Raw genomic sequence first — 23,564 nt, forward strand, 5'->3', positions numbered from 1 at the left:
ACCTTCATCTTGTCCCATTCAACATTTACTTTTCTATCTTCAGCTTTCAATATACAGTAGTTGGCCATTGCTTTGCAACATTTCCTTTTTTCTGATTCCATGTCATGATTAGCTGGTTTCCATCCCACTGGCTCTCTTTCCCAGTTGCCTTCCTGGCTAAATGTTGGGGCACTCTTGGTTTTAGTCCAGGTTCTCTTCTTTATATTCCTTTCCATCACTCTCTCCCTGGAAACTCTCTTTCAGTTCTATGGCTTTAAATACCTCCAGCCTGATGCAACACTGAGCTCCAGGTGCTAGAATATTCAATTGCCTGTATCTAATTACCTGCTTAACATCTCTCCTTGTCTATCTAAAACGCAAGCCCCTCAGACTAAACATTTCCAAAGAGAATTATTACTAATAATACTATTAGTGTCTGTCTTGTTCAGCTCCCAGAACAGTGCTTGGCCCACAGTAGGTTCTCAAGAAATATTATGTTAACAATGGTTGTGTACAATTGGTGAAATTATAGGATTTTTTGGTTGTTGGTTCTTTTTATCCCTTTCTATTGTCTAATTTTACGTAGAGAATAGTGGTTAAAATTTTAGAGCCAAACTGACCTCTGCTAGGCTGCCAGTTACTATCTGTACACCCTTGATTACCCCGTGTGTGTCAAAGGAGTTACTAATATTAGCATTCACATTGTGCTTTATTTACTGTAAAATTATGAATATAAAAAGCTTTCGAACGGTACAAGAGTGTCAGTTAATAGTAGCTGATAATGATGACAGGCTTGTTTTGCTTTTTAATAAAATCACACATTCTTCTTAAAAGCCTGTTAAAAGAGACATACTCGTTCTGTTAGTTACTCCTTCCCTCCCTCCCCCTACGCGAGGAGGGTGCGCCTGCGCGGTCTGTTGTTTCCGCTCACGTGACCAGCTCAGGCCGCTCTTTATCCCGAACATGGCGGCGCCCTGGAGCTCAGGCCGCACGTGAGAGTCTGGATACTTGGGCAGCGGAGACTGCAAGTGTGTGAGCCGGTTTCCTTCCCAACAGTCAACTGCATCGCTTCGATCCTTGCCGAGCCCTTCGCTCGTTTCTCCCCTTCTATAGTCATGAAGACAAAACCCGTTTCGCACAAGACGGAGAATACGTACCGGGTGAGTTAGAGAGCTTGTGTCCAGAGCCCCCGGTTTCCGCTGCCTCACCGGTGGGACTGACTTTGAGCGGGACTCTTGGGCTGCAGAGCTTTAAGTCTAGCACGAGCAGAGACCCGGAGGCTCCGGCGAAAGATGGAAACTCTGGCTGCCTTAGACAAGGGGTGGGCTTGGAAGGGGAAAGAAATGCATCTCCTTTGGCTTAACCCATCAAGTTTCTGGACTGCAGATTTTGTCCATGATCAGTTGAGTCTGACCTGGGAATTCCCTTCCGTTCAAGACTGAATTCATTGACACAGGCAGAGTGCCTCGGGCCTGTTCTCCCCTGCTTTTTGATTTTTAAAGAGCAAATTGGTGGGCGGGCCGGCGGGAGCTTGTGGGTGATTTCTAGCCAAAGACAACTACAATATTCTTTATTTGCGTCTTGATAGTTTCTCGCCTGGCTTTCGTTGCCACACAACTCTTAACTTGTAAAAACCCTGTTGTTGCCATGACTTAGTTATATTCTTCTTCTTGTAGCGGGTTGTGAAGGCTAACAGCAGATCTAGCGAGGCCACGTAGCGGATGTACATCTAGGTTCGCCAGAGTCCAGGGTGGATATTGTATGTGAAAAGACATAATTAAAAAAAGTTTTACAAACATATTTGTTGAAGTATTATTGTCATTGAATAGGCGCTCAATGCATTTACTTAAGGCTTTATATCTTTCGGTTTGGATTTTCTCTTATTCCTAGTGATAGTGTTGTCTGCATTTTGTTTCAAAACTTAATAACGTTTTATGATTGATAGAAAAACAAGTCAGAAATTAATCATTATAACAAGCAAAACATACTGTTATTTTTAATGCTAGTAAATGAAGAGGTTTACTAAAGTATTCAGAAGAAAGTTGAGGACTGAAGCTATAAACTTTCTACACTTCATAAGGAAATTATCCACATGTGATTACCATACATCTCTCAAACGGATATTCAAGATGTAATAAGTATTAAATAATATTAAATGTGCTTTCCCCCAAGTTTCTTACATTTGCCGAGCGACTGGGGAATGTGAATATCGATATTATTCATCGGATCGATAGAACAACAAGCTATGATGAGGTAAGAATGTGAGCCAAATCTTCAAGTATTGATTACTGTTTTTTAATTTCTTACTATTGGTAGAGGTGAATTGATTTTCAAGTCATCCCTTTTTTGGGTGTGAAATGTGTTTGTTAGGCCTGTACTGTCCACTACAGTAACCCTTTGTGGCAAATTAGATTTAAATTAAGTTAAATTAAAAATTCAAGGACTCATTAGTCAAATGTGGTTATTTGCTACCATGTTGGACAAGTGCAGATGTGGGAAGTTGCCAACATTGCAGAAGGTTCTATTGGAAGATACTAGACAGTTACTTGACATGATAGTCAAGTGGCTTCTGTGATTCCAGCCTCTCTTCCCATGTTCATTCTGAACAATACTGCAGACCCATATTCCTGCAGCTATAATTTTAGCATGACTTTGAGCAACTTGCTTTTCTGGGGCTTCATTTCCTCCTCTATAAAAAGAAGGGGCTAGACTATGTAATTTCCCTGCCATTCTAACTATACTCTATACATTACCCCTCTATACAGAAATCTTTTTCTCTTTCCTGCATCAAGTCAGTATCCCTCTGGTAGCCTTTTAAGGTCCTATGTAATATGCTTTTAAATTAAGTATTCAGCCTCAGTTCTTAACTATTCTTTACTGGGCTCTAGTTTGACTCTGTTCCCTGTCCTTTTGAATGCATGGTCTACAGTGTTCACACAGTTCAGTGTGGTAAGTGCAGTTGTTTAGGTAAATACTTAATGCTTTGGGAAAAGCCTTTGTACAGGCAGAGGAACTAGAGAGTGCATGTTACATTCTACATACTGCAAAGAAATTTGTGTAGTTACAAGCATACATCTGGTGTGTGTGTGTGTGTGCAATGCTGGTGGCTGGGATAGGGAAAGGGGTTAGTTGGTGGGAGGTTAAGCTGGAAAGATAGGCAGGGATCACAAAGGGCTTCATATATCAAGCCAAGGGGTTCGGATTTTATCCTGACACTATGGGGTGTTGTTCCTGGATTGTCAGGACAAGACTGACATGACTGGATTAAAGTTTTAGATCTTTTTGATCTTAATGTGGAGGAAAGAGCAGAATTAAAGTCAGGAAAACCAGTTGTGAAGATCAGGAAAGATCCAGGTAAGAAAAAATTATCATAGGAGTAGTCAAGATGAAGAGAAGAGGCATGAATCCGGAGTGATTAAGGAAGTTGAATGGGTAGGACTTGTATCTTGCTGGATATGCAAGGAGGAAGGGAATGTGGTCAAGGTTTTTGGTTCCAGTAACTGAGTAGTGGGGGTGTTGCTCACCAAGATAGAGCTATAGGAAGAGGAGCATACAGTTGTGGTCAAAAGATAATTCGTTCCTTTTGGGGCTTACTGAATCTGATATTCTCATGGCCATCCAAATGATGATGTCCAGAAGACAGTTGGATATATGAATCTGGAATGCAGGAGACATTGGAGGTGGAATTACAGAGTTGGGATTCAGCATATAATTTATAGTTTAAGCCACAGGAGAGGTTGAAAGTATCAAGGGATAGAGTGTCAGGTGAGCAGAGAAGAGAGCCTAGGAAAGGATCCTGGGCTGATGGTCCAAAATGGCCTTAATCACATGTCTGGCAGTTTGGTTGAGGCTTGTTGGCCTTGGTTCTCCTCAACTCTTATTCTCTAGTAAACTAGACCGGAATTCTTTACATGGTGGCAGAATTTTTTCAAGAGAATGAAAGCAGAAACTGAAAGATGTCTTAGAGCCTAGCCTTGGAAGTCACACTGTCTAGATTCAAGGGATGAGGAAATGGATTCCATCTCTTGGAGGAAGGAGCTACAAAATCACGTTGCACAGGGCAGGGATACAGTCTATCCCTGATGTGTGCCTGTCACTATGCTAGGTAGAAATGCCTTCTATATTTATGTTTTGAGCGGTTTAGTATTTCCCTTATGTCTCATTGGACAGTGAACAAAATTTAATGGAATTCTCTTTATTCTTCTCTACTCTGCCTATTACTTTATTTCATATTTACCTTTAAAGATTTCCAAAGCAGAATTTAAGGTGTTTTTTTTTTAGGTAGAATATTTGACATGCTGTTTGTGTGTGTGCTTATACGGTTATGCTCTTCATTTAAATGTATTCATACATACACACATATAACATATATGGCAATAATTTACTGGTTTTACATTTCATAGTACAAAGTATTATATACTTGCATTGGAAAGCTAAACAACATGGTATTAATCTTAGAAAAAGCCAATTATCTCACCTTTCATATCCCCTGTTGTCAAGTAAACCAATATTGACAGTTCTTCCATACCTTTCTCTCATGCTTATCCAAATATATGTGATCATTATAGAGCTCTCTTCTTAAAAGAAAAGTGGAATCCTACCATACACTTTACTTATAACTTGCTTTTATCATTTTTGGGTATCGACATTCCTCTAGTTCAATATAGATATAAGTTTTTTAATTGCCACATTATATACCATAGTACTTATAGATTATATCGATGGATTTTAGGTTATTTTATGTTTCTCCCTCTACTAGAATAAAACTGAATAAACCTCATTGTTTTTAATTTTATTAGAAATGCCAGATTACTTTCCCCTCAAATTGTTGTTGTTCATATTTTCGAATAGAAGAACTGTAAAAAGTCAGCACATTTTTCTGGGCCTAAATTGTAAAAAACATAGAGATAAAATTTCCTTTTACTGTGACTATTGTGTGTGTTTTAGAGAATTATTTACTGCACCCAAATCAGTAAAACACCGTTCTTATAAGGGCAACTGTCCACATTACACTCCTGGTTGCTTTTATTTTTTTATTTTTGGTTGCTTTTTGAAGTATTAGCTAGTGTCCTTTTTAAAAAACAAAAAGGAGCTTTAAACTCCTCACATATCGTCCTTGACTTAAGTTAATAATATTATTCCTTTTTACTTTGATCATTGTTTTGCTTTGAATTGTCTGATTGATGAACTGCTTTGATCTTGGCAGGAGGTTGAAACCTACTTTTTTGAGGGCCTGCTGAAATGGAGAGAATTGAACCTTACAGAACACTTCGGTATTTTCTATTTTGTGTCTTTCTTATTCACCTGTCTTTTGTACTTTATATGCTCAAAGCAACCAGCTGTTGGTGTGATGGAAAAACAAAACATATTCTTTTTTTTTCACCCAGGGAAATTTTACAAAGAAGTTATTGACAAATGCCAGTCATTCAATCAGTTGGTCTATCATCAAAAAGAGATAGTTCAGAGTTTGAAGACTCACCTGCAAGTTAAGAACAGTTTTGCCTATCAACCCCTTTTGGAGTAAGTAGCATTTTGAAATACAAACTGACAACATACATCTAAATTTTAAGAAAGATTGTGTTTCATAGCTACATATGCCTTAGATCAGGAATTTGTAATTTAGAAACAAAAATAATTTGTCTTTTCTGTTAGATCACAATATTAGGAAGAGGTGGATTACCATAAAGCAGAATACTTTTTTTGCTTTTGTTTTATGCTCCTAAGAGAATGCCATTTTTTCATTGACACTACAGAAGTTGTCAATCATAGTTTGTTATGGAATGCACCTTTTGCACTAGCTTGATTTTGTTGCTGAACTCTCAAGATGTAAAGGATATGAAACCTAACTTGGGACTTAGTTTAGAAGTATTACATGTTGGTTTAATTCTTCTGTGATCATAGACCATTTACTGTCATTTGTGAAGTAGATTTACAGTCTTTGTTTTTTGATCTACATGTCTCAGAATCAGTCGATTCTATTTATTTTTAATCCAGTTTGGTTGTACAGTTGGCACGAGATCTGCAGACAGACTTCTATCCACATTTTCCAGATTTTTTTCTGACTGTCACTCCAATCTTGGAGACTCAAGACACGGAGCTGTTAGAATGGGCTTTCACCTCGCTGTCATATCTTTACAAGTACCTGTGGAGACTAATGGTGAAGGACATGACCAGTATATACAGGTGACCCTTTTTTCTCTCTAATATGTTTTTTAATTGCCTTTCCCCCTCCTTCTATCTGACTCCAAACTCTTTCCAGCTTGATCCCTAATTATTTCCTTATACAAAGTTTGTTCTCCAGCTAAAGTGGTCCATGGTCTATTCCCCCAACTGAATATGTCTTAAGTCTGCATTGACCTGACTTTCTCTTATCTCTAGTTATTGAAATTATACCCACCCATCAACACCTGGCTTAGATTCCATAACCTCCACAAGTATTTCTGGGCCCATTACGTTTGATAAAATATATAAGAAACAAGATTACTTCATTAAATAACCAACCCTGGTCTTTAGGGAATATAGTTGCATGCCTACAGTTATCACTGTTATGTTTCCTGAATTAGGCTGTACAGTTCCAGATTTATTTCCTTTCAATTTAGCATCTTCAACAGCCTGGATATTTTCACTTGAGTATTACTGAAACCAAACCCAACATGTTTCTGTTCAAATCAACCCTCCTTACCTTTCCTTCATTCATGTGTTTAGCAAATACATATTGAATGCCCACTACATACCAGGCACTGGTTGACCAATTTTTACTGGTGACGCCATGTCTCTCTGGTCACTGAGGTTTGGCACCTTAGAAGCATCTTTGACCCGAATCCTTTTGTGTCTGTTATTCATTCACTTACTCAGTCAATATTTATTGAGCACCGTTTGTCAGGCACTTGAGATACATTCACAAATAAAACAGATGAAAATCCCTGCCCTTTAGAGGAGTCTAGCAAGGGGAGAATGTCTTGGGAGTATGCCTGATATGTCCACGGAACAGCAAAGAGTCCAAGTGGCTGGAACAGCATGAGTAAGGGGAAGAGTACACAAAGTCAGAGAAGTAGTAGGGGAAAGTCCAGAGCCTGCAGCGCTTTGGCTTCACTGCAGGAACTCTTGAAATGTTTCCTGGGCTCATCCTTTGCCACTTTCCCCTACTACCAGCCTCTTTCATGTGTTTGTTTGCCTAAACTTATATGACTTAAGCAGCTTTCTAGTTGGACTACTGTCCTCTTTTTCCTTCCTTCACATTATTCTGTACCCTGCCACCAAATTAATCTTTCTGAAAGTACTCTTTTCTCACTTAGTCGCTGTTTTCTTTTTTTTCATAATGTACTTTTTATTATTCTCTACACTTTTCAATGTCTTGAATCATATAAACAATATGACATTAATCTCTAGAATAAGTGTGATCAGAGTTGGTGGAGAAGAGGAGAGAGGGAAAGGTGATGAGGCTTGCCCAGGATGAAAAAAGACTATTCATAGAAGGCTCAGAACGACAATTAAAAATGAACTCACATGGGAAAGCGTGCTCTGAAACTGTACACAGGTTCTCAGAGAGTGAGAAGAGCCTGAGACCTCCAGTGAAATTTCTCCTAGGAAAGCAAGCCCCTCCCCAAATACATCCTACCCCCAAACCTTAGTGTCAGAGAAGTGCCAAAAGAAAGGATTCATACTTTAAGGGTAACTGTGTGAAGGAGTTCAATACCTGCATATAGAACAACAGAATGACATAGAAATGGTGAGTAACTGTGAGTACTGATACTTGACTAAAACAAAACTAGTACATAAATATTATAGTACAGTAGACATAGCTGGAAGTCAAATTAGCAGTGTGAAGGAAAATTTTGGGAAAATCACTGTAATACAGATAAAAGATAAGGCCAAACAAATTAGAGCAATTATAGAAAAGACATTTGGCAACAGGACAAAGCCACCTGGCATAAGGACTGTTGGGTGTCTCTGAAGTAGAGAACCTATAAATGAAATGGAGAACGTGTTTCACAGATGAAGCACTGAAATTTTTCTTGACAGGAAAAAGCTCTGTCTTCACAGGGCCCATAATACTCCTTGGAACCTTAAGCTGGGGGGAGAGGGGCTTGAAGTCCCAGCTTGCCTTGGACAAGTGTCTCAGCTCCAGAGAGAAAGAAGTACCTGTTCAAGCTCGCATGACAGAAACAAAGTCACACAGGAGTTGGGGGACTGTTAGGCTGGCCTCCAGTCCTGCACAGCAATGCCAGCACAGAAGACCACATCCTCTCTTTATCCTCAGTGAGGTCCAGGAGACATGAAATTTGCTCAACTGTATTTTTATGCAAAAGTATTTGTCAAGCTCAGCAACTGGCTATTGCTAAATCTGTCTTCACCTTTCCAAATAAATACCATTCTATCTGTCAGCTTTCTATTCTTCCATCTCCATACAAGAGTAGGAAGACAGCTGGTAGGAGGTTCTTCTGATGCTGATGATGGATCGTTTCCATTTTTTGGAAAGTTGGATTTTTTTGTTTCATTTTTTATGTTTTCTTGATTGAACTCTTTATAACAAGCCTGTCAATTTCAGAAGAAAATAAGTTAATATTGAAAGGAAGAAGAGGAGGGAAGAGGGCTAGCAAAGGGAGGGATGGGTCTGTGTGAAAGAACTTTTGTGCAAGGATGCCAAGATTAGGCAGGTGGACAGAGTAAAGGACATTTCCCTGCTAATTGGTAGGATTTGTCACCTTGTTGATGAATGAATGGCAGTTGCTCACAGAATTTTATCATATCCCACAATTTCCATACTGATTTCAAGTACTTGTCAGAAGTGAATTAGTTTTATCAGTCTATTTAAATATTTAAAAAGCTGAAAGCTGGGAAGGTTGTGCACGGCCCTCCCTCCCCTATACCGTCTAACTGCAGGACACATCTTCCCACGGGGATTCCCTCCTTGGCTCTGGAGCCAGAACCCTCCAGCCAGGCCAGAGGTAGCTGTTCTCATCCAGGTACCCCAGTTCTTGCCCTCTGACTTGGAGTCAATTTCTGGTTGCACAGTAAGCAGGAAGTCTGCCACTCCTCCCTTGGGGCTGATCAAGGCCACCAGGTATTGAGCAGGGGGTACAGGGCTGATGAGACCGCAGTCAGCATTAGCCTTGTTCAAGAGTAAAGGACACTGGTCCAGGTTTGGACCACAGAGGTTCAGGGTCACCCCACTCCCCGCTGCACCCTACCCTTCTCTGCATGCTACATCTCCAGACCACCACACAGAGCTGCAGGGAGAGGGACCCCAACCCATTCCCCCAGGCAAGGTACAGAAGGTCAGTCTGAGTAGGGATCTTGAGAGCAAGAGAGAGCAGAGAGCTGACCCTGGTCCTTCCTTGCTGCTCAAATTTTGTGGGCCTTGGCCTAACCCCTTCCCCTCTCAGGTCTCAGTGTCCCCGAGGGGTTAATGTAAATGCCCATTCCCCCTCCTCCTTCCTGTTGATTAGAACTAAGGGAAAAGATAGGCTAAACTTGCTAGCAGCCCAGTCCTTGAAGATAAGAGCAAGGATGTGGTGAGAATGTTTTGGAAATTGCATGCACAAGCATATTTCTGTAGCTGTTCCAGGTACCATTTCTTTCTCCCTCTGATGTAATGGCTTTATAAGCCCCTATCCCCAAGGGGTGGCACAGTAACTCCTAACAGGCCACCATAGGGTCCTGTAAATATTAAAGGTATGTTTACTCTTGCTGGCCTCCCATGGGGTTTCTTCAGAATACAGAAAAATTCGGTAAACCTTCCTGGGCTCGACCTCCTGTGTTACTGTTGGCATAGCTGGCAAGATATTCTGGAGACCCTCGTGGAGCATGAGAGCATGCCCATTACAGGGAATTCTGTCGAGGCAATTCTGAATTCCATGGGGGCAATCCTGAATTCCATGGGGGAGATCCTGGGGTGGCCTCTTTCCTCTATGTGGTATGAGCTGGCTCATCTCATAGATGACTGGGGCCCCATTAGAAACTTGGGGGATGCCCCATATATACCCAAGGGACTTGTTCAGCTGGAACGTTTTCTCAATACCTGCTATCATGTTCTGGGGATGTGGTAAAAATACGAGAGACATTCCATCTGTCCTGACATTGGAGAGACCAATTTAAACAATTTAATTAAACAGATAACTAGTTAGAGTTGTGTGCTTGGGCATGTTTACCTTTTCTGCTTCACTTTCGGTATCTGTAAAATGGGGCTAATAGTAGTACCTACCCGATAGAGTTGTCCTGATGGAAGGAAATAAAAAGTAATTGCTCAATAAATGTAAGTTAGTCCAAACTTCTCCCCTGGGCGTTGAGAGTCATCCGTTTGCAGGGGCAGAATGCCCTCCCTGAACCAGTGGTCCTTCCTCTTTGAGCAGGGCCGCATGCCTTCCTGTCACTTGGCCATGATCGCTCCTGCCCACTCCTGTCTTTGCTCTTGCCTTCATCTCTCCTAATACGCACTCCAGTCCCCACCTGAATCCCTTCTGTCCTTCAGGGCTGACCATGAGTTTGTTTTCATGGAGCCTTTCCTAGAAGACCAGCACCACCAAACTGCGAGCTTTTGGTGTCTGTGACCGTGCAGTCTTTTAACTGTTTTTACCGTGGGGGACTGGTTAATCGCATGAGAATGTAACTTCCTGTCTTATACCTGTTACGTAGTCTTTGTACACCTGACTTGGTGTTGGACAGATAGTTGACATTCAGTACATCTTTATAAAAATCAAGTGATTAATTAATTAATCAAGTGATTAATTAAACATGTCTTTATTTTCTTATTACAGCATGTACAGTACACTGCTGGCTCATAACAAACTACATATAAGAAATTTTGCTGCTGAGAGCTTTACATTTTTGATGAGAAAGGTTAGTCTGATATTTTATAGTCTTATTACTGGTTAATTCTTAAGGATCTAATAAACAGAAAGACATCATTTTGAATGTGGTTTTTCTGGACTCATTTTTTATGTGAACAGAAACTTCCTTTTACTATTTTGAGATTATCTCAATGTAAGGTTTAGTCTTTGTTCACTAATGTGAAATAATTTGGGTCACTCTTATTGCCATTTAGGTTTTTAACAACTTTCAGTGAATATACATCAAAGGTTTCCATTCAAGTCAGTAAATACATATACAGTGAGATAACAAGAATTTTTATAATAATTTTCTGGGACTGATTGCATGGTGTCATTTGTGTTTGCTTCCATAGTGAATTTTAGAGGACTTTTGTAATACAACAAAAACACTGGTATTAAATTTCTCTTATGCTCATAACTGTCTTTATGATTTATTTGAAAAGATTCAATGTCACCTTATGTGGTTTTGCTTGATACTTAACCACATCAGTGAATTAACCATTCTTCTGTGTGACATAAGTGAGAGTTTATTGTTAAAGTACTTGCAGTTCAATAGTAGTATATTCATTTTAGAATTTCTTCCTAATTATATTTATGTGTGCTCTATAGTATAACAAACAAGTTTCCTTCATTTGGAGATGTCTATGTTGTAAATATAATTTTCCATTTATATTTTGTATTTTAGGTTTCTGATAAAAATGCACTTTTCAATTTAATGTTTCTTGATCTTGATAAGCATCCAGAAAAGGTGGAAGGAGTTGGACAGTTGCTGTTTGAAATGTGCAAAGGAGTCAGAAATATGTTTCACTCTTGTACAGGCCAGGTAAAAAACCACGAGCAATACTTTGGGTCTTGTGGAAGAGATTAAAAAGAAAATAGAAAAGAAGAATGCAATTAACATTGACTGAGGATTGTCCAGAATACTTAGGAAGCGCAAAAAGGAGTGCCGTGGGGTTTAGTAACAGTGATTACCTAATGTAGGCCCTTGGTGAGTAGGTGTTTTTATTTACTCACAAAATCATTGCTGTCTTCTTCCTCCTGTATACAAGGAGGAATAAGTTGATTCATGGGTGGGGGGGAGGAGTAGACTGTTTAATGATAAAAAAAAACCCATCCTAGTTTGCAAATTCCTTTTGTAAATAGCTGGCAACCAACAAAGCTGTCATGCTCTTGATTTTGAAGTTAATATAATGAGAGCGGTAAATCACAGTGTAAGTCTTAAAAATAGGGTTTACATGTTACCTTCAATGACTCTTGGGTTCCCACAGGCGGTGAAGCTCATTTTACAAAAGCTAGGCCCAGTTACTGAAACAGAAGTTCAACTACCATGGATTTTAGTTGGAGAAACACTCAAAAACATGGTCAAGTCCACTGCTTTTTACATCTTCAAGGAACATTTTGGTATATTTTTTGAATGTTTGCAAGTAAGTTCTATTTTTTTTAAATATATTTTTTATTTATTTTTAAAAGATACTTAGATTACTTAAGATGTTACATAGACAATATAAAGAGTAAGTTCTATTTTTAAGGATATATATATATAATGGAATCTAAGAATTTATTGTTTTTGTTCTTACTTTAGGATTCCGTTCCTGGAGATTGTGTTTTGTATGTTTCTTTATACTTTACATGCATATTAAGATCCCCCCCTTTTCTCCCTTCCCCCCCACCACAGTCAGAGCAATTTTTATTTGATATCCTGAAATGCAGTAGAGCGTAGCAATTAAGAGTGCAGGCTTTGAAGTCAGACTGCCTGTGTCTGAATAGTGGCTCTGCTACTTAGTTCTAGTGTGACATGGGAAAGTTATTTAAGGTCTCTATTCATCAGTCTCCTTATACGGCAAATGGGGGTAATGATATTCTCTTCCTCAGGGTTGCTGTGAGGATTGTGAGCAAATACATGTAAAGAATTTAGAACAGTGCCACTCAGTAAATGTGAGCCATTACCATCATTAGTGATTCCTGGAAAATGCATCTTTTTTTTTTCCTAAAGCAAAAGAATATATAAAAGAATCTCTACATTCTTTTGCTTTAGAAATTTTTGATATTTTCATTATTGGATTAACAAATTAGTTTGGTATTCTACAGCTCTTCTCTTTGTTAAATCCTTGGTTTGCAGGAATCCCTCCTGAGCCTACACACAAAAGTAACTAAAACTAACTGTTGTGAAAGTTCTGAACAGATTAAAAGGTTGTTAGAAACTTATCTGATTCTTGTGAAGCATGGAAATGGATCAAAAATAACCAAACCCGTTGAAGTGTGTAAGGTGAGTCCCCAACTTTATTTGCTTAGAGTCTTTTCATTAAAAACAGGTAGGGGGAGACGGACTTGGCCCAATGGATAGGGCATCTGTCTACCTCATGGGAGGTCCATGGTTCAAACCCTGGGCCTCCTAGACCCGCATGGGGGAGCCCCGCACACAGGGAGTGCGCCCCGTAAGGAGAACCACCCAGTAGGAAAGAAAGTTCAGCCTGCCCAGGAATGGCGCCTTACACACGGAGAGCTGATACAGCAAGATGACACAACAAGAAGAAACACAGATTCCCGTGCCACTGACAACAACAGAGGCGGACAAAAAGAAGAACACGTGCAAATGGACACACAGAACAGACAAACTGGGGGGGGGGGCGGTTGGGGATGGAGAGAAATAAATAAAAAATCTGAAAACAAACAAAAAAAAACAGATAGGTAAGCATGGCCTGGTTTTTTCTTTTATTTTACAGGTATTGTCTCAAACATTACAAATAACCCATCTTTCTGCACCTTGCCGGGAGACCCTCTTGGATGTAATTTCGGCTTTGATCTTAGGCGAAAATGTTTCCTTGCCAGACATCCTCATCAAAGAAACCATAGAAAAAGTAATTATCTTCATCAAATATTTTTGGGGTGAGAGGGTGGGTGGTTTGGGAGTGAGTGCAGAGGAAAAAACTATATTGAAAAAAAATTATTAATTCTGTCTCTATGAAAAGAGAAGCCTTTTCAAAGGACTTTTATTTTGGGATATAGAAGGTCCTTGAAGTAAAATAGCAGTCTGCCAGTCAGAGAAAGGGTTAACCCTAGAAGGGGGATCAGCAGAGGGATGTGTTCATAGACCTACACAGTCTGGGCACACGAACACGCAAGGAGGTATGACGCAGTATCAGCAAGTCTCTTCCTGCTTTGAAAAGTTAGGTTGGAGTTTACCTGCAAGTAGTTGGGAGGGAATGGGGATGCCTTGAAGAATTTTAAGCAGGAAAATGATTTGATGAAATTTGCATTTTTCTTTAGTGAATTTGGAAGATGGATTCCATTGAAAATGGAAAGATCGGTTAGATTCTTCCTAGTTCCATGAAGTATAGGAGTATACCTTTTAAGGTGGTATAAAATTGCTCCTTGCCCTTCCATAATTCTCTGTGGTTAGAAAAGAAATAGGCAGCTCTTCTCTAACCACTGGAAAATATAGGCCCCTTTGTACCCATGTAAGTTCCTCTGGAGAACCCTGATTTGGACAGAATAAGTGTGTCCACTGTTCCTGTACTCTAACTCAGTGCTTATTTCACATCTGGCACATTTCTTTTTGCACAGTGGCAAATTTAGGAACCAAGTTCTTTTTGACTCCTTTGATTGTATTAACTCATATCAAGCATCCCAGTACTCCGTGCCTGCAAATTGAAGGACATTCTTGCAGGTTTTGGATTTTTTTTTTCAGGAAAGGGGAAGTATTCTCATTGTACTTATATTAATATTTTTGTACCTGTGGTCCACAGACTTTTGAGAGCAAATTTGAAAGACGTTTAATTTTGGATTTTTCTGAAGTCATGTTTGCTATGAAGCAATTTGAGCAGGTAAGGAAGATAGTAAATTGGGGGTTTTAGTTTTTAATCTGTCATAATAAAATTATCAAATTTTAAATTCTCTAATTTTTTTTTTTTGAGAGTAAGAAAAATAAGTGCTTAATGTTTTGGTCAAGATTTTTTTAAAAAAGAGATTATGTATTAATTTTAAGTCACAAGTGAAAATTTATCCCAGGTGCTAAGGCATTTAAAATGATAGCAGGTAGCCAGCTTGTTTTCTAATTATCATTTAGGAAGTTATAGAACTGTGTGATAAAATGGGAAAAAAAAAACAGCTTAAGGAAGTTTTACGTGAATTTGAAGCATAGAATATAGTTTCTGAAAGAGTTTGCTTTGAAGGAAGATTGTGGATTTATTTCATTGCTATAGAGTAGACACCTGATGGAATGAGATGGAAATCTTATCAAATACTGAGTTAACTTGATCTCTCTTCTACCTCCTCTGCCACATCAAACATTTGCCATTCCTTATACCTAGTTTCCTACAGTATATTTCATAGCTGTCTCTCATTTTTCCCATTAGACTTCCTTTCTACCTTTCCTTCCTCTCCTTCCTCTCCTTTGTTCTTTCTGCCAGCAAAAAAGAATTTATTGGGAAATGGGGGAAAAGAACAGAGCTTGCTGAGATATAGGAGAGGATGGATATATGCACTGTATAGGCAGATAGCATGGACTTTGGCTTGTGTGGTCACCTTTTAAGCTATTAATTATTCCTCCCCTTGTGAAAGACTTTAATAATGTTTATTCTCTTTTGTCCCAAAGAAACCTTCTTTGCATGTGTGTTGGATCCTGTTCTTTCCTACCAGTAAGGGCCCTTTGTCTTGCTCTAGTTTTCTTAGCAATGGCATCTTTTCCTTCTCCCCTTGGTCTTTTTCTTTTTCTTCTTTTTTTTTAAATCTTATTTTCATCAGAATAGTATATGTACATAGTTTAAAAAGTCAAACAGGACTAAAAGTCAGTCACTTGATTTCCACTCCTGTTTTTCTCACATCTAACACATCTAATGATTTTTAGCTACTACATTTACTTTATATTTTTAAGTCATGTAAATGTTCATCTTGACCTTAATTTGTTAATTTTAGTCCTTATGTGTGGACTTCTGCTTATGTTAGATAGATTTGGGTTCTTCTACAGCCCTTTTCCTGCCCCCTCTTCTTCCCAATAGAGTTATATGACAGATCTTGGTTGACTTCAAATTCGCCATACACTTAATCCATATAAAAAAGGGACCTTTTTAAGGTTACATTTTTTTGTACGCCTTTACATTTTTTTCCAGAGTTTATAATTGCCTCATTCTTTAAAAATTGTTTTTTTTTTTAATACCAGGTCAGTGAGTTTATCCTCCTAACAGCTTTATAAAATGCCTTCCATGGCAAACTGTTAGAATTTAACAACTTGTATTTCCTCCCCTTTCTTAGAGACACTCCTGGAGGAATTTTCTCTCAATGGGTTGCTTTCTCAGCCTACTAAACAATGTTGTAATAGAGCTTCCTTTTGCTTCTCTCGTTTCCGGGATCCTATGTATTTCTCTTTATCTTACAGTTAACTTTCTAATGTTGATGGAACACATTCTCCAGAGGTTCCTGAGAAAGGGAAAAGGGAGTAAAATTTTGATATACAGTATGTCCAAAAATGTCTTTATTATCTGTTCACAATTTATTAGTAGTTTGGGTATAGAATTCTAGATTCTGAATCATTTTCCCTCAGAGTTTTGAAAGCACTGCTAACCTAGCTTGCATTGTTCCTGTGGAAAGATCTAATGTCATTATGATTCCTGAGTGTTTATGACTTATTTATTTTTGCTCTCTAGAAGAAGTATTAGAATCTTCACTTTATTAGGTGTTATGAAATTTGTTATATCTGTTAATAAGTGTGATTTCCTTTGTTATTTTTAGCTTTTTCTACCAAGCTTTCTCTTATATATTGAGACTTGCTTCTCAATTGATGATGCTATGGCCAGAGATGAAGCTCTGGCCATTTTGGCCAAACTTATTCTGAACAAAGCAGCACCTCCCACCTCTGGCTCGATGGCAATTGAAAAGTATCCTCTGGTTTTCTCACAACCGACAGTAGGGTAAGTTCTAAGTCTTTACTGCCTGTAATGTTGATAAGATTACCCATTTAAATGCAGTGCATCAGGAATTCCTGCAAGTTTATATACATGAAGATCAATATTTATTAACTAGAAAGATGTCCATGATATATTATTATGTGATAAAAGCAAGGTGAAGAATAGTACAAGTTGCATCATCCCATTTTGCCAAATTTAAAGCATGTGTAAGCATAGGAAAAAGTATGAAAGGATACAGAGCCTATTACCTTTGCTTACAACAGGAGTATAAGGGAAAGAAAGAGCTGATTCTTAATTTTTAAAGCTTTTTATTTAAAGATTATAGATTCTTGTGCAGTTGGAAGAAACATTACAAAGTGGTTCTGTGTTCTCTTGCCCTCCTTCCCCAGTGGTAATACCTTGCCTGACTATACTGCCATATCACAACCAGCAAATTGGCATTAGCTTAACCCATCGGCCTTACTCGCATTTCCCCAGTTTTACATGCACTCACTTGTTTGCGGTACGTGTGTGCATTTATATTTAGTTGTGTGCAGTTTTTCATGTGTGGAGATTGGTATAACCACCATCACAGTCAAGATACAGAACCATTCCCCTTGTGCTACCTTTTACTAAGTACACCCACTCTTTCCCTCCCCACCTTGTTCCTGATCTCTGGCAACCACTAATCTATTCTCCATTTTTATAATTTTGTCATTTTAAAAGTGTTATATAAATGGAATCATACAGTATGTAAACTTTTGAGATTGGCTGTTTTTCACTCAGTGTAATTCCATAGAGATCTATCCAAGTTGTTGTGTTTATCAATAAATAGTTTATTCCTCTTTATTGCTGAGTAGTGTTTTATGGTATGGATGTACCACATTTGTTTAATCATTCACTTGTTGAAAGACATTTAGGTTTTTCCAGTTTGGGGCTATTATCCATAAAACTGCTATGAATATTCATGTATGTAGGTTTTCATTTTTCTAGGATAGTTGCCCAAAGTGAAATTGCTAGGATGGATGATAAGCACATGTGTGGTTTTACAAGAAACTGTCACTTTACATGCCCACCAGCAGTATACGAGTGATCCCGTTTCTCTGCATCTTCACTAGCATTTGGGATAATCACTGCTTTTCATTTGTGCCATTCTGATTGATGTGTAGTGATATCTCATTGTGATTTTAAATTTCTCTAATAGCTTATGATATTGGGTATCTTTTCATGCACTGGTTTGCTTTCTTCAGTGAAATGTATGTTCATATCTTCGGGCCATTTTCTAATTGGATTGTTTCTTTACTGTTTTGAGATTGCTTTGTTTACTCTAGATACTAGTTCTTTTGTCAGTTATGTGGTTTGCAAATATTTTCTCCCAGTCTGAGCTTGTCCCTTTATTCTCTTAAGATTTTTCATAGAACAAACGTTTTAAATTTTGATAAAGCCCCAATTTATTAACTTTTCCTTTATTACTGTAATTATAAAATAGATCTTGAAATTGGGTAGACTGTTTCTTCCTACTTTATTCTTCTTTTTCAAGATTGTTTTAGCTATTCTAGGTTCTTTGCCTTTTTTTGTGAATTTCAAAATAAGCTCACCATAATTTATAAGAAAATTGATGGGATTTTGGTAGGAATTGCGTGAAACCTATCAATTTGGGGAGAATTGACATCTCTGCAAGGATACCCAAAACTGTTAACTACTTTTTTATGTCAGGAGGATGAGGATAAGAAGAAAGAATTGACTATTTTTAAATTATGTATCTTTGCATTGCACTAATTTTCGGAAGGACTATGGATTACATTCTTTGTCAAAGAAAATAATACATACGTTTTAGAAGTTGAAAATTAAGCTTATTTGAATATGCCAGATGAGTACTCATCTTTTGTTTTTCATGTTTGCATCTAGAAATTATAGATGAGGGAATCAGTCCCCTTGTCATTCCTTTGTTTTTATATTTAGTTTTCTTAGTGTTATTGAATTAAACTTGCTCGTTTGTGAATTGCTCTGGGGCAGTAGGAATAGAAGGATGAGTGACTGAGTGTCTTCTGAGTATTAGGCATTGAAGCTTCATAACATCCATCAAGGTGGGTGTCCTTGTCCACCGAGACACACAGCAGAGTTAGTTTTGAGTCTAATGGCTTGAGGTTCTGGAGGAAACTCTCCTCTTACCACGTCATTTTTCTGCCGACCTTGTTAGTAGTTTCTCTGTCAAAACTTGCGAATACTGTCTTGGCTTTTTAAATTTTACTAAGTACTGATTCCTGTGGAGTGAGTAATGAGTAACCCCTTTAGAATTATTCCTTTGGCACTTTCCTCTTGATTGTGCAACACTAAGCCAATCTACAACAGGCAAGTTCCTTAGAAGTGACCAAACCTGTGGGTTCTGTGCAACGGGATGAAACTGCTTTGTTGTCAGCTTCTGTGAGGTCAAGCCCAGGGCCTGGCAGCCGGGGGGTCAGACCTCACACTGTTGCCCTAGCCTCCTCAGATCCACTTTGGAATGTGGCAGGATGAGAATACAGGAGTAAATGCAAACATGTTAACACAGGGCAAATGTCGCAGTTCCGTGTTTCTGTTCTCTGAGATAAGGTATGTGTGGCGGTCACCTTTGTCTTCACCCCTCTGTGATTAATAATTGTTTGATTGTTCTTAGTAATACTCCATCCAGTCATCTCACAGGTTTATTGCAAGAATAAAAAGAGATAAGAGATGTGAATGTATTCTTCAGAGGATAAATATATTCCTAATCATTTGACAGATACTTACCGTATGAGACACTGTTCTAGACAGTAGTTTTGCAACAATGTATAAGAAAAGGTACCTTCTTTTGGGAATCTTATAATCTTGGAAATAATGGGTATGGCGAGGCAGATAAATAAAAAAACAAGTTTATTTTACATGGTCCTAAAAAGAAAATAAAACAGGTTATTGAGAGGGAGAGTGCTCCTCTCTGGAGCAGGACATTGGACCACAATTGTGGTGGTGCAAGGATGCGGTCATGGAAAGATCTGGGCAAGAGGCTTTCCAGGCAGAGGGAAGAGTTACCATAATGGTTCTGGGACAGGGATGCACTCAGCATGTTTAAGCCACAAAAAGAAGGTTCATGTGGCCAAAGAGCAAAGGAGGAGATTGGAATGAGAGGGGGTGAGAGGGATAGGTGAAGGCCAGATCATGTGGGGTCTTAGAGGTCGAGGTAAGGAGTGGATTTCATTGGAGGAGATCATTGGAAGCTGTGACATGGCAATGAATGACTCACATTTGCATCGTTATTTATATTCTGCCTCCACTACCAGTCTTCCCCTCATCCACTCAGTTTCACACATAGAAAGGAACCAGTTTTCAAACTTAAACAGGCAAGACGATTTCATTCTTTCCTATTTTAAGCACTTGTTTATCTTTTCACCCTTTAGAGCCTATGTAAGGCAGAAGAAGACTAGAGCTAAAGGTAAAAAGGAGCAGATTCCAGTATTGGATCATCTCTTATCTCTAATTCAGTTGCCCCCAAATGAAGATACTACTTACCTTTCACATTCTTGGGCAGCCCTTGTGGTATTACCTCATATTAGGTAAGAAAAGAAACTATGCTAAATTTTGTAAAAGATACTTAATGTGCTGATGGAAATATTTGTTAGCTATTCCTTGCCATGGGATGAGAAGCCATTGGATTCCAGGTTGAACTTTTCCCTTTTTCTTCCCACTTCTTGGACAGACCCCTTGAGAAAGAGAAGGTGATACCACTAGTCACATGCTTCATTGAGTCACTCTTCAGAACTGTTGACAGAGGGAGCGTTGGAAAAGGTCAGTTACAATCACCGTCTGTTCTCTCCTCTTCTTTTCTGGCATACCCAAAGTCACTGTAAATGTGAAATACCAGAGTATAGTTAAAAACATTGTCTTCTGGCATACTCCCTGTTTGAGAAATCAGGAAAAAAAGAGGGTAAGATGGAGGTAGCGTGCCTGTCGTATCCCATAATGTGACCAGGTCAGGGTGGCTTGAACATAAGCTGAATTGGAAGGTGAAGCCCACAAAAGGATGTCAGGGCATGTAAGACCCCTCATTTTCTAGCCCCAGTCTGTATCTTGTTTCCCATCTCCTTCCCCCACCCTAGCCCTGGAATGCACCTTACGCTCTAGGCATTTTCCAGGGCCAGCCCTGAGCAAGACACAGTCCTTTAGAACCCTCGGACTGCCCATGCATGTGCTTTTATTTCTTCTGCCTGGAGTCCTTTGTAGGTCATTGTCACTTCGTAAACTCCTACATACCTTTCAAAACTCAGCTCAAGCACAGCTGTTTGAGGAAAGCCTTCATGACTCTTCCAGGCCGAACTAGGCTGTCCACAGCAATGTTTCCTGCTCTATGTTCGTAGATCTTCCCCACTGCCCTGAGAGCAGCAAATTAAAGGCAGAAACTTCTGTTTTATTTTAGCACAGTATTTCTTTTCCTATCATGTGTACAGTGGTCATTGACTTAAATATTAATGTGCTATGTTCTGTGTCAGACACTGAGCAGATATGTTAGAGAATAAAGTAGATTTGCCACATTTCCAGTGCTGAGCAGCCACATGTGATTGTGGCTGCCATATTGGACAGCACGAGTATAGAACATTTCCACCATTGCAGACAAGTTCTATTGGATAGTGCTGGCCTAGAGTCCAGGACAGGGGCTGGCAACCTTTTTCTGTAAAGGACCAAATAGTAAATATTTTAGGCTTTGTGGACCACATTCCGTTTTTGTGGTACATTCTTTGTTTTTAAAACCTTTTAGGGCAGCGGACTTGGCCCAGTGGTTAGGGCGTCCGTCTACCACATGGGAGGTCCACAGTTCAAACCCCAGGCCTCCCTGACCCGTATGCAGCTGGCCCATGCACAGTGCTGATGCGCTCAAGGAGTGCCCTGCCACGCAGGGGTGTCCCCCACATAGGAGAGCCCCACGTGCAAGGAGTGCGCCCCATAAGGAGACCCACCCAGCACGAAACAAAGTGCAGCCTGCCCGGGAATGGCGCCACCCGCATGGAGAACTGACACAAGATGACACAGCAAAAAAGAAACACAGATTCCCGTGCTGCTGACAACAACAGAAGCAGACTAAGAAGACGCAGCAAATAGACACAGAGAACAGACAACCGGGGTGGGGGGGGGGGGGCGAGAAAGGGGAGAGAAATAAATAAATAAATCTTAAAAAAAAAAAAAACTTTTAAAAATGTAAAACCAGTCTTAACTCACTGGCTATATAAAAACTGGCTGCTTATCAGATTTGGCCTATAGACCATAGTTCACCAACCCTTGGTGTAAAGATTAAATGAGTGTTTATTAATATCAATAATTGAATGGGTCATGGGTACATGACATCTTATAAATTGGAGATGTAAAATCGACATGAGTTGTCCCTCTTGACTTTTGAAAAGTCCAAGTTTTCTCCCTTAAAAATTCTAATTTTGATAATGTTAGTGGGTGGAACCTTTTTGCTTCCTCTACCTCCGAATATGTTTTTCCTCTTATAAGAGATAAAGTATGAGACAATAAATTTCTCTTTTTTGTTTCTTTTTGTTATGGTCTGACATTTGACTGATAATTCTTTAAAAGATACAAATTCATTTTAATTTCAGAACTTTTATAAGTAGCAAGTATCAGGTAAATGAGATTTGATCTGTGTCAAAGAAATAAGTAATGTGGTTTCTCCTGTGTTTCTGCCTATAGGAAACTTATTTGTTCTTTGTCAAGCTGTAAGTACTCTGCTAAGTTTGGAGGAGTCATCTGAACTTCTTCATTTGGTTCCTGTGGAACATGTGAAAAATTTATTATTGTAAGTAAAATCACCTTCCGCTCACCTTATTAATGAGTTAAAACGTAGAAGCCTCTGTTCCTGTGAAATCTTGGACAAAATAAAAATCCTTGCTTTGGTCTGTTTTATACATGAGCTGTGTTCATGTAGTGCAATTTAATTTTGATTTAGATACTCCCGTTAAAATAAGTGCTTTTTTTTTTACATTGACTTTAAATACAGATTCATTTTTGTAAAGGTTATTTTATTGTTTGTGTGAACTAGTGTTGTAGAAGGTGAAAGATAGGTAATGCTGATTTACTCTCAACCAAAACATTGCATAGCGTTGACCTTTTATAACTTCTTTAGTGGTTCTAACATCCACATTTCACTGCTGTCATTTCATAGTCTGCCTCAGCTTTTAACATGATCAGCATTTGGGGAAACTTGCCTGCATTCCTTTGCTACATATTGACCACCCCATATCAAATAGCACTTCCCATCACTCCCACCCTTACAGATGTGTCTCTTGCTCAAGCTTCCTTTCCCTGATTTCCACATTTACTCTTCATGGCACTTATTTATTTATTAGTTTTTTTTATGTAGTGACTGCCACCTCCTTTTAGGATAGGAACTTGTCTTCTGTTTACTGCTATATCCACAATGCCTAGAAAAGTCACTGGCACAAGTAGGCACTCACTAAACATATGTGGAATGAGGATGGCATAGAGAGGTTGAGCAACTTTTATCCAGAGTTACACTGCCGATGAATGGTGGGGTTGGGTTCAAACCCAGACTGCGTCGTCTCAGAGCCTAAGTGTTAAAGCACTTCTTTGTGTCACTTCCATTGTTAGCACAGTGCCTGGCATGGGGCACACACTTAGTAAATGTTATATGCCATCCTTTTGTGGGATTGCCATTTACAATGGGTTGTGGTGGGTTAAATAAAGAAGCAATTTTGGATTTGTAGTTCCCATGGTATATTCTCATTCCCGCTCTTTGTCCAACCAGCTTTGTGTCTTGAGCCCAAGACAATGGTTGTTGCAAGGCCTCAAAACTCTTCATTTGTAAAATGATGCTAATTGTCCATGTAAAATTTTGACTCACCTT

The 23,564-nt window shown here is 39.0% G+C and overlaps 1 protein-coding gene across 2 annotated transcripts in view; it reads left to right on the top strand.

Annotated features, from left to right (window-relative positions):
- The first annotated feature begins 895 nt into the window (after positions 1–895).
- Positions 896–23,564, top strand: part of UTP20 (UTP20 small subunit processome component) — a 106,409-nt gene continuing 83,740 nt past the window's right edge. Inside the window, exons 1-15 of one of the 2 annotated variants that reach the window (XM_058308608.2) lie at positions 896–1,139; positions 2,152–2,232; positions 5,186–5,252; positions 5,367–5,499; positions 5,974–6,162; positions 10,737–10,818; positions 11,494–11,631; positions 12,077–12,232; positions 12,928–13,074; positions 13,532–13,666; positions 14,555–14,632; positions 16,536–16,714; positions 20,104–20,259; positions 20,403–20,491; positions 22,391–22,496. In XM_058308608.2, the coding sequence (XP_058164591.1) occupies positions 1,095–1,139; positions 2,152–2,232; positions 5,186–5,252; positions 5,367–5,499; positions 5,974–6,162; positions 10,737–10,818; positions 11,494–11,631; positions 12,077–12,232; positions 12,928–13,074; positions 13,532–13,666; positions 14,555–14,632; positions 16,536–16,714; positions 20,104–20,259; positions 20,403–20,491; positions 22,391–22,496 (1,781 nt within the window). In that variant the 5' untranslated portion in view covers positions 896–1,094. Of the gene's footprint in view, positions 1,140–2,151; positions 2,233–5,185; positions 5,253–5,366; positions 5,500–5,973; positions 6,163–10,736; positions 10,819–11,493; positions 11,632–12,076; positions 12,233–12,927; positions 13,075–13,531; positions 13,667–14,554; positions 14,633–16,535; positions 16,715–19,097; positions 19,283–20,103; positions 20,260–20,402; positions 20,492–22,390; positions 22,497–23,564 lie in introns of those variants that run through there. The other variant, XM_071219026.1, reaches the window with a different exon arrangement.

This window comes from Dasypus novemcinctus, chromosome 12, assembly GCF_030445035.2.
Source record: "Dasypus novemcinctus isolate mDasNov1 chromosome 12, mDasNov1.1.hap2, whole genome shotgun sequence".
NCBI classification, from domain to species: domain Eukaryota; kingdom Metazoa; phylum Chordata; class Mammalia; order Cingulata; family Dasypodidae; genus Dasypus; species Dasypus novemcinctus.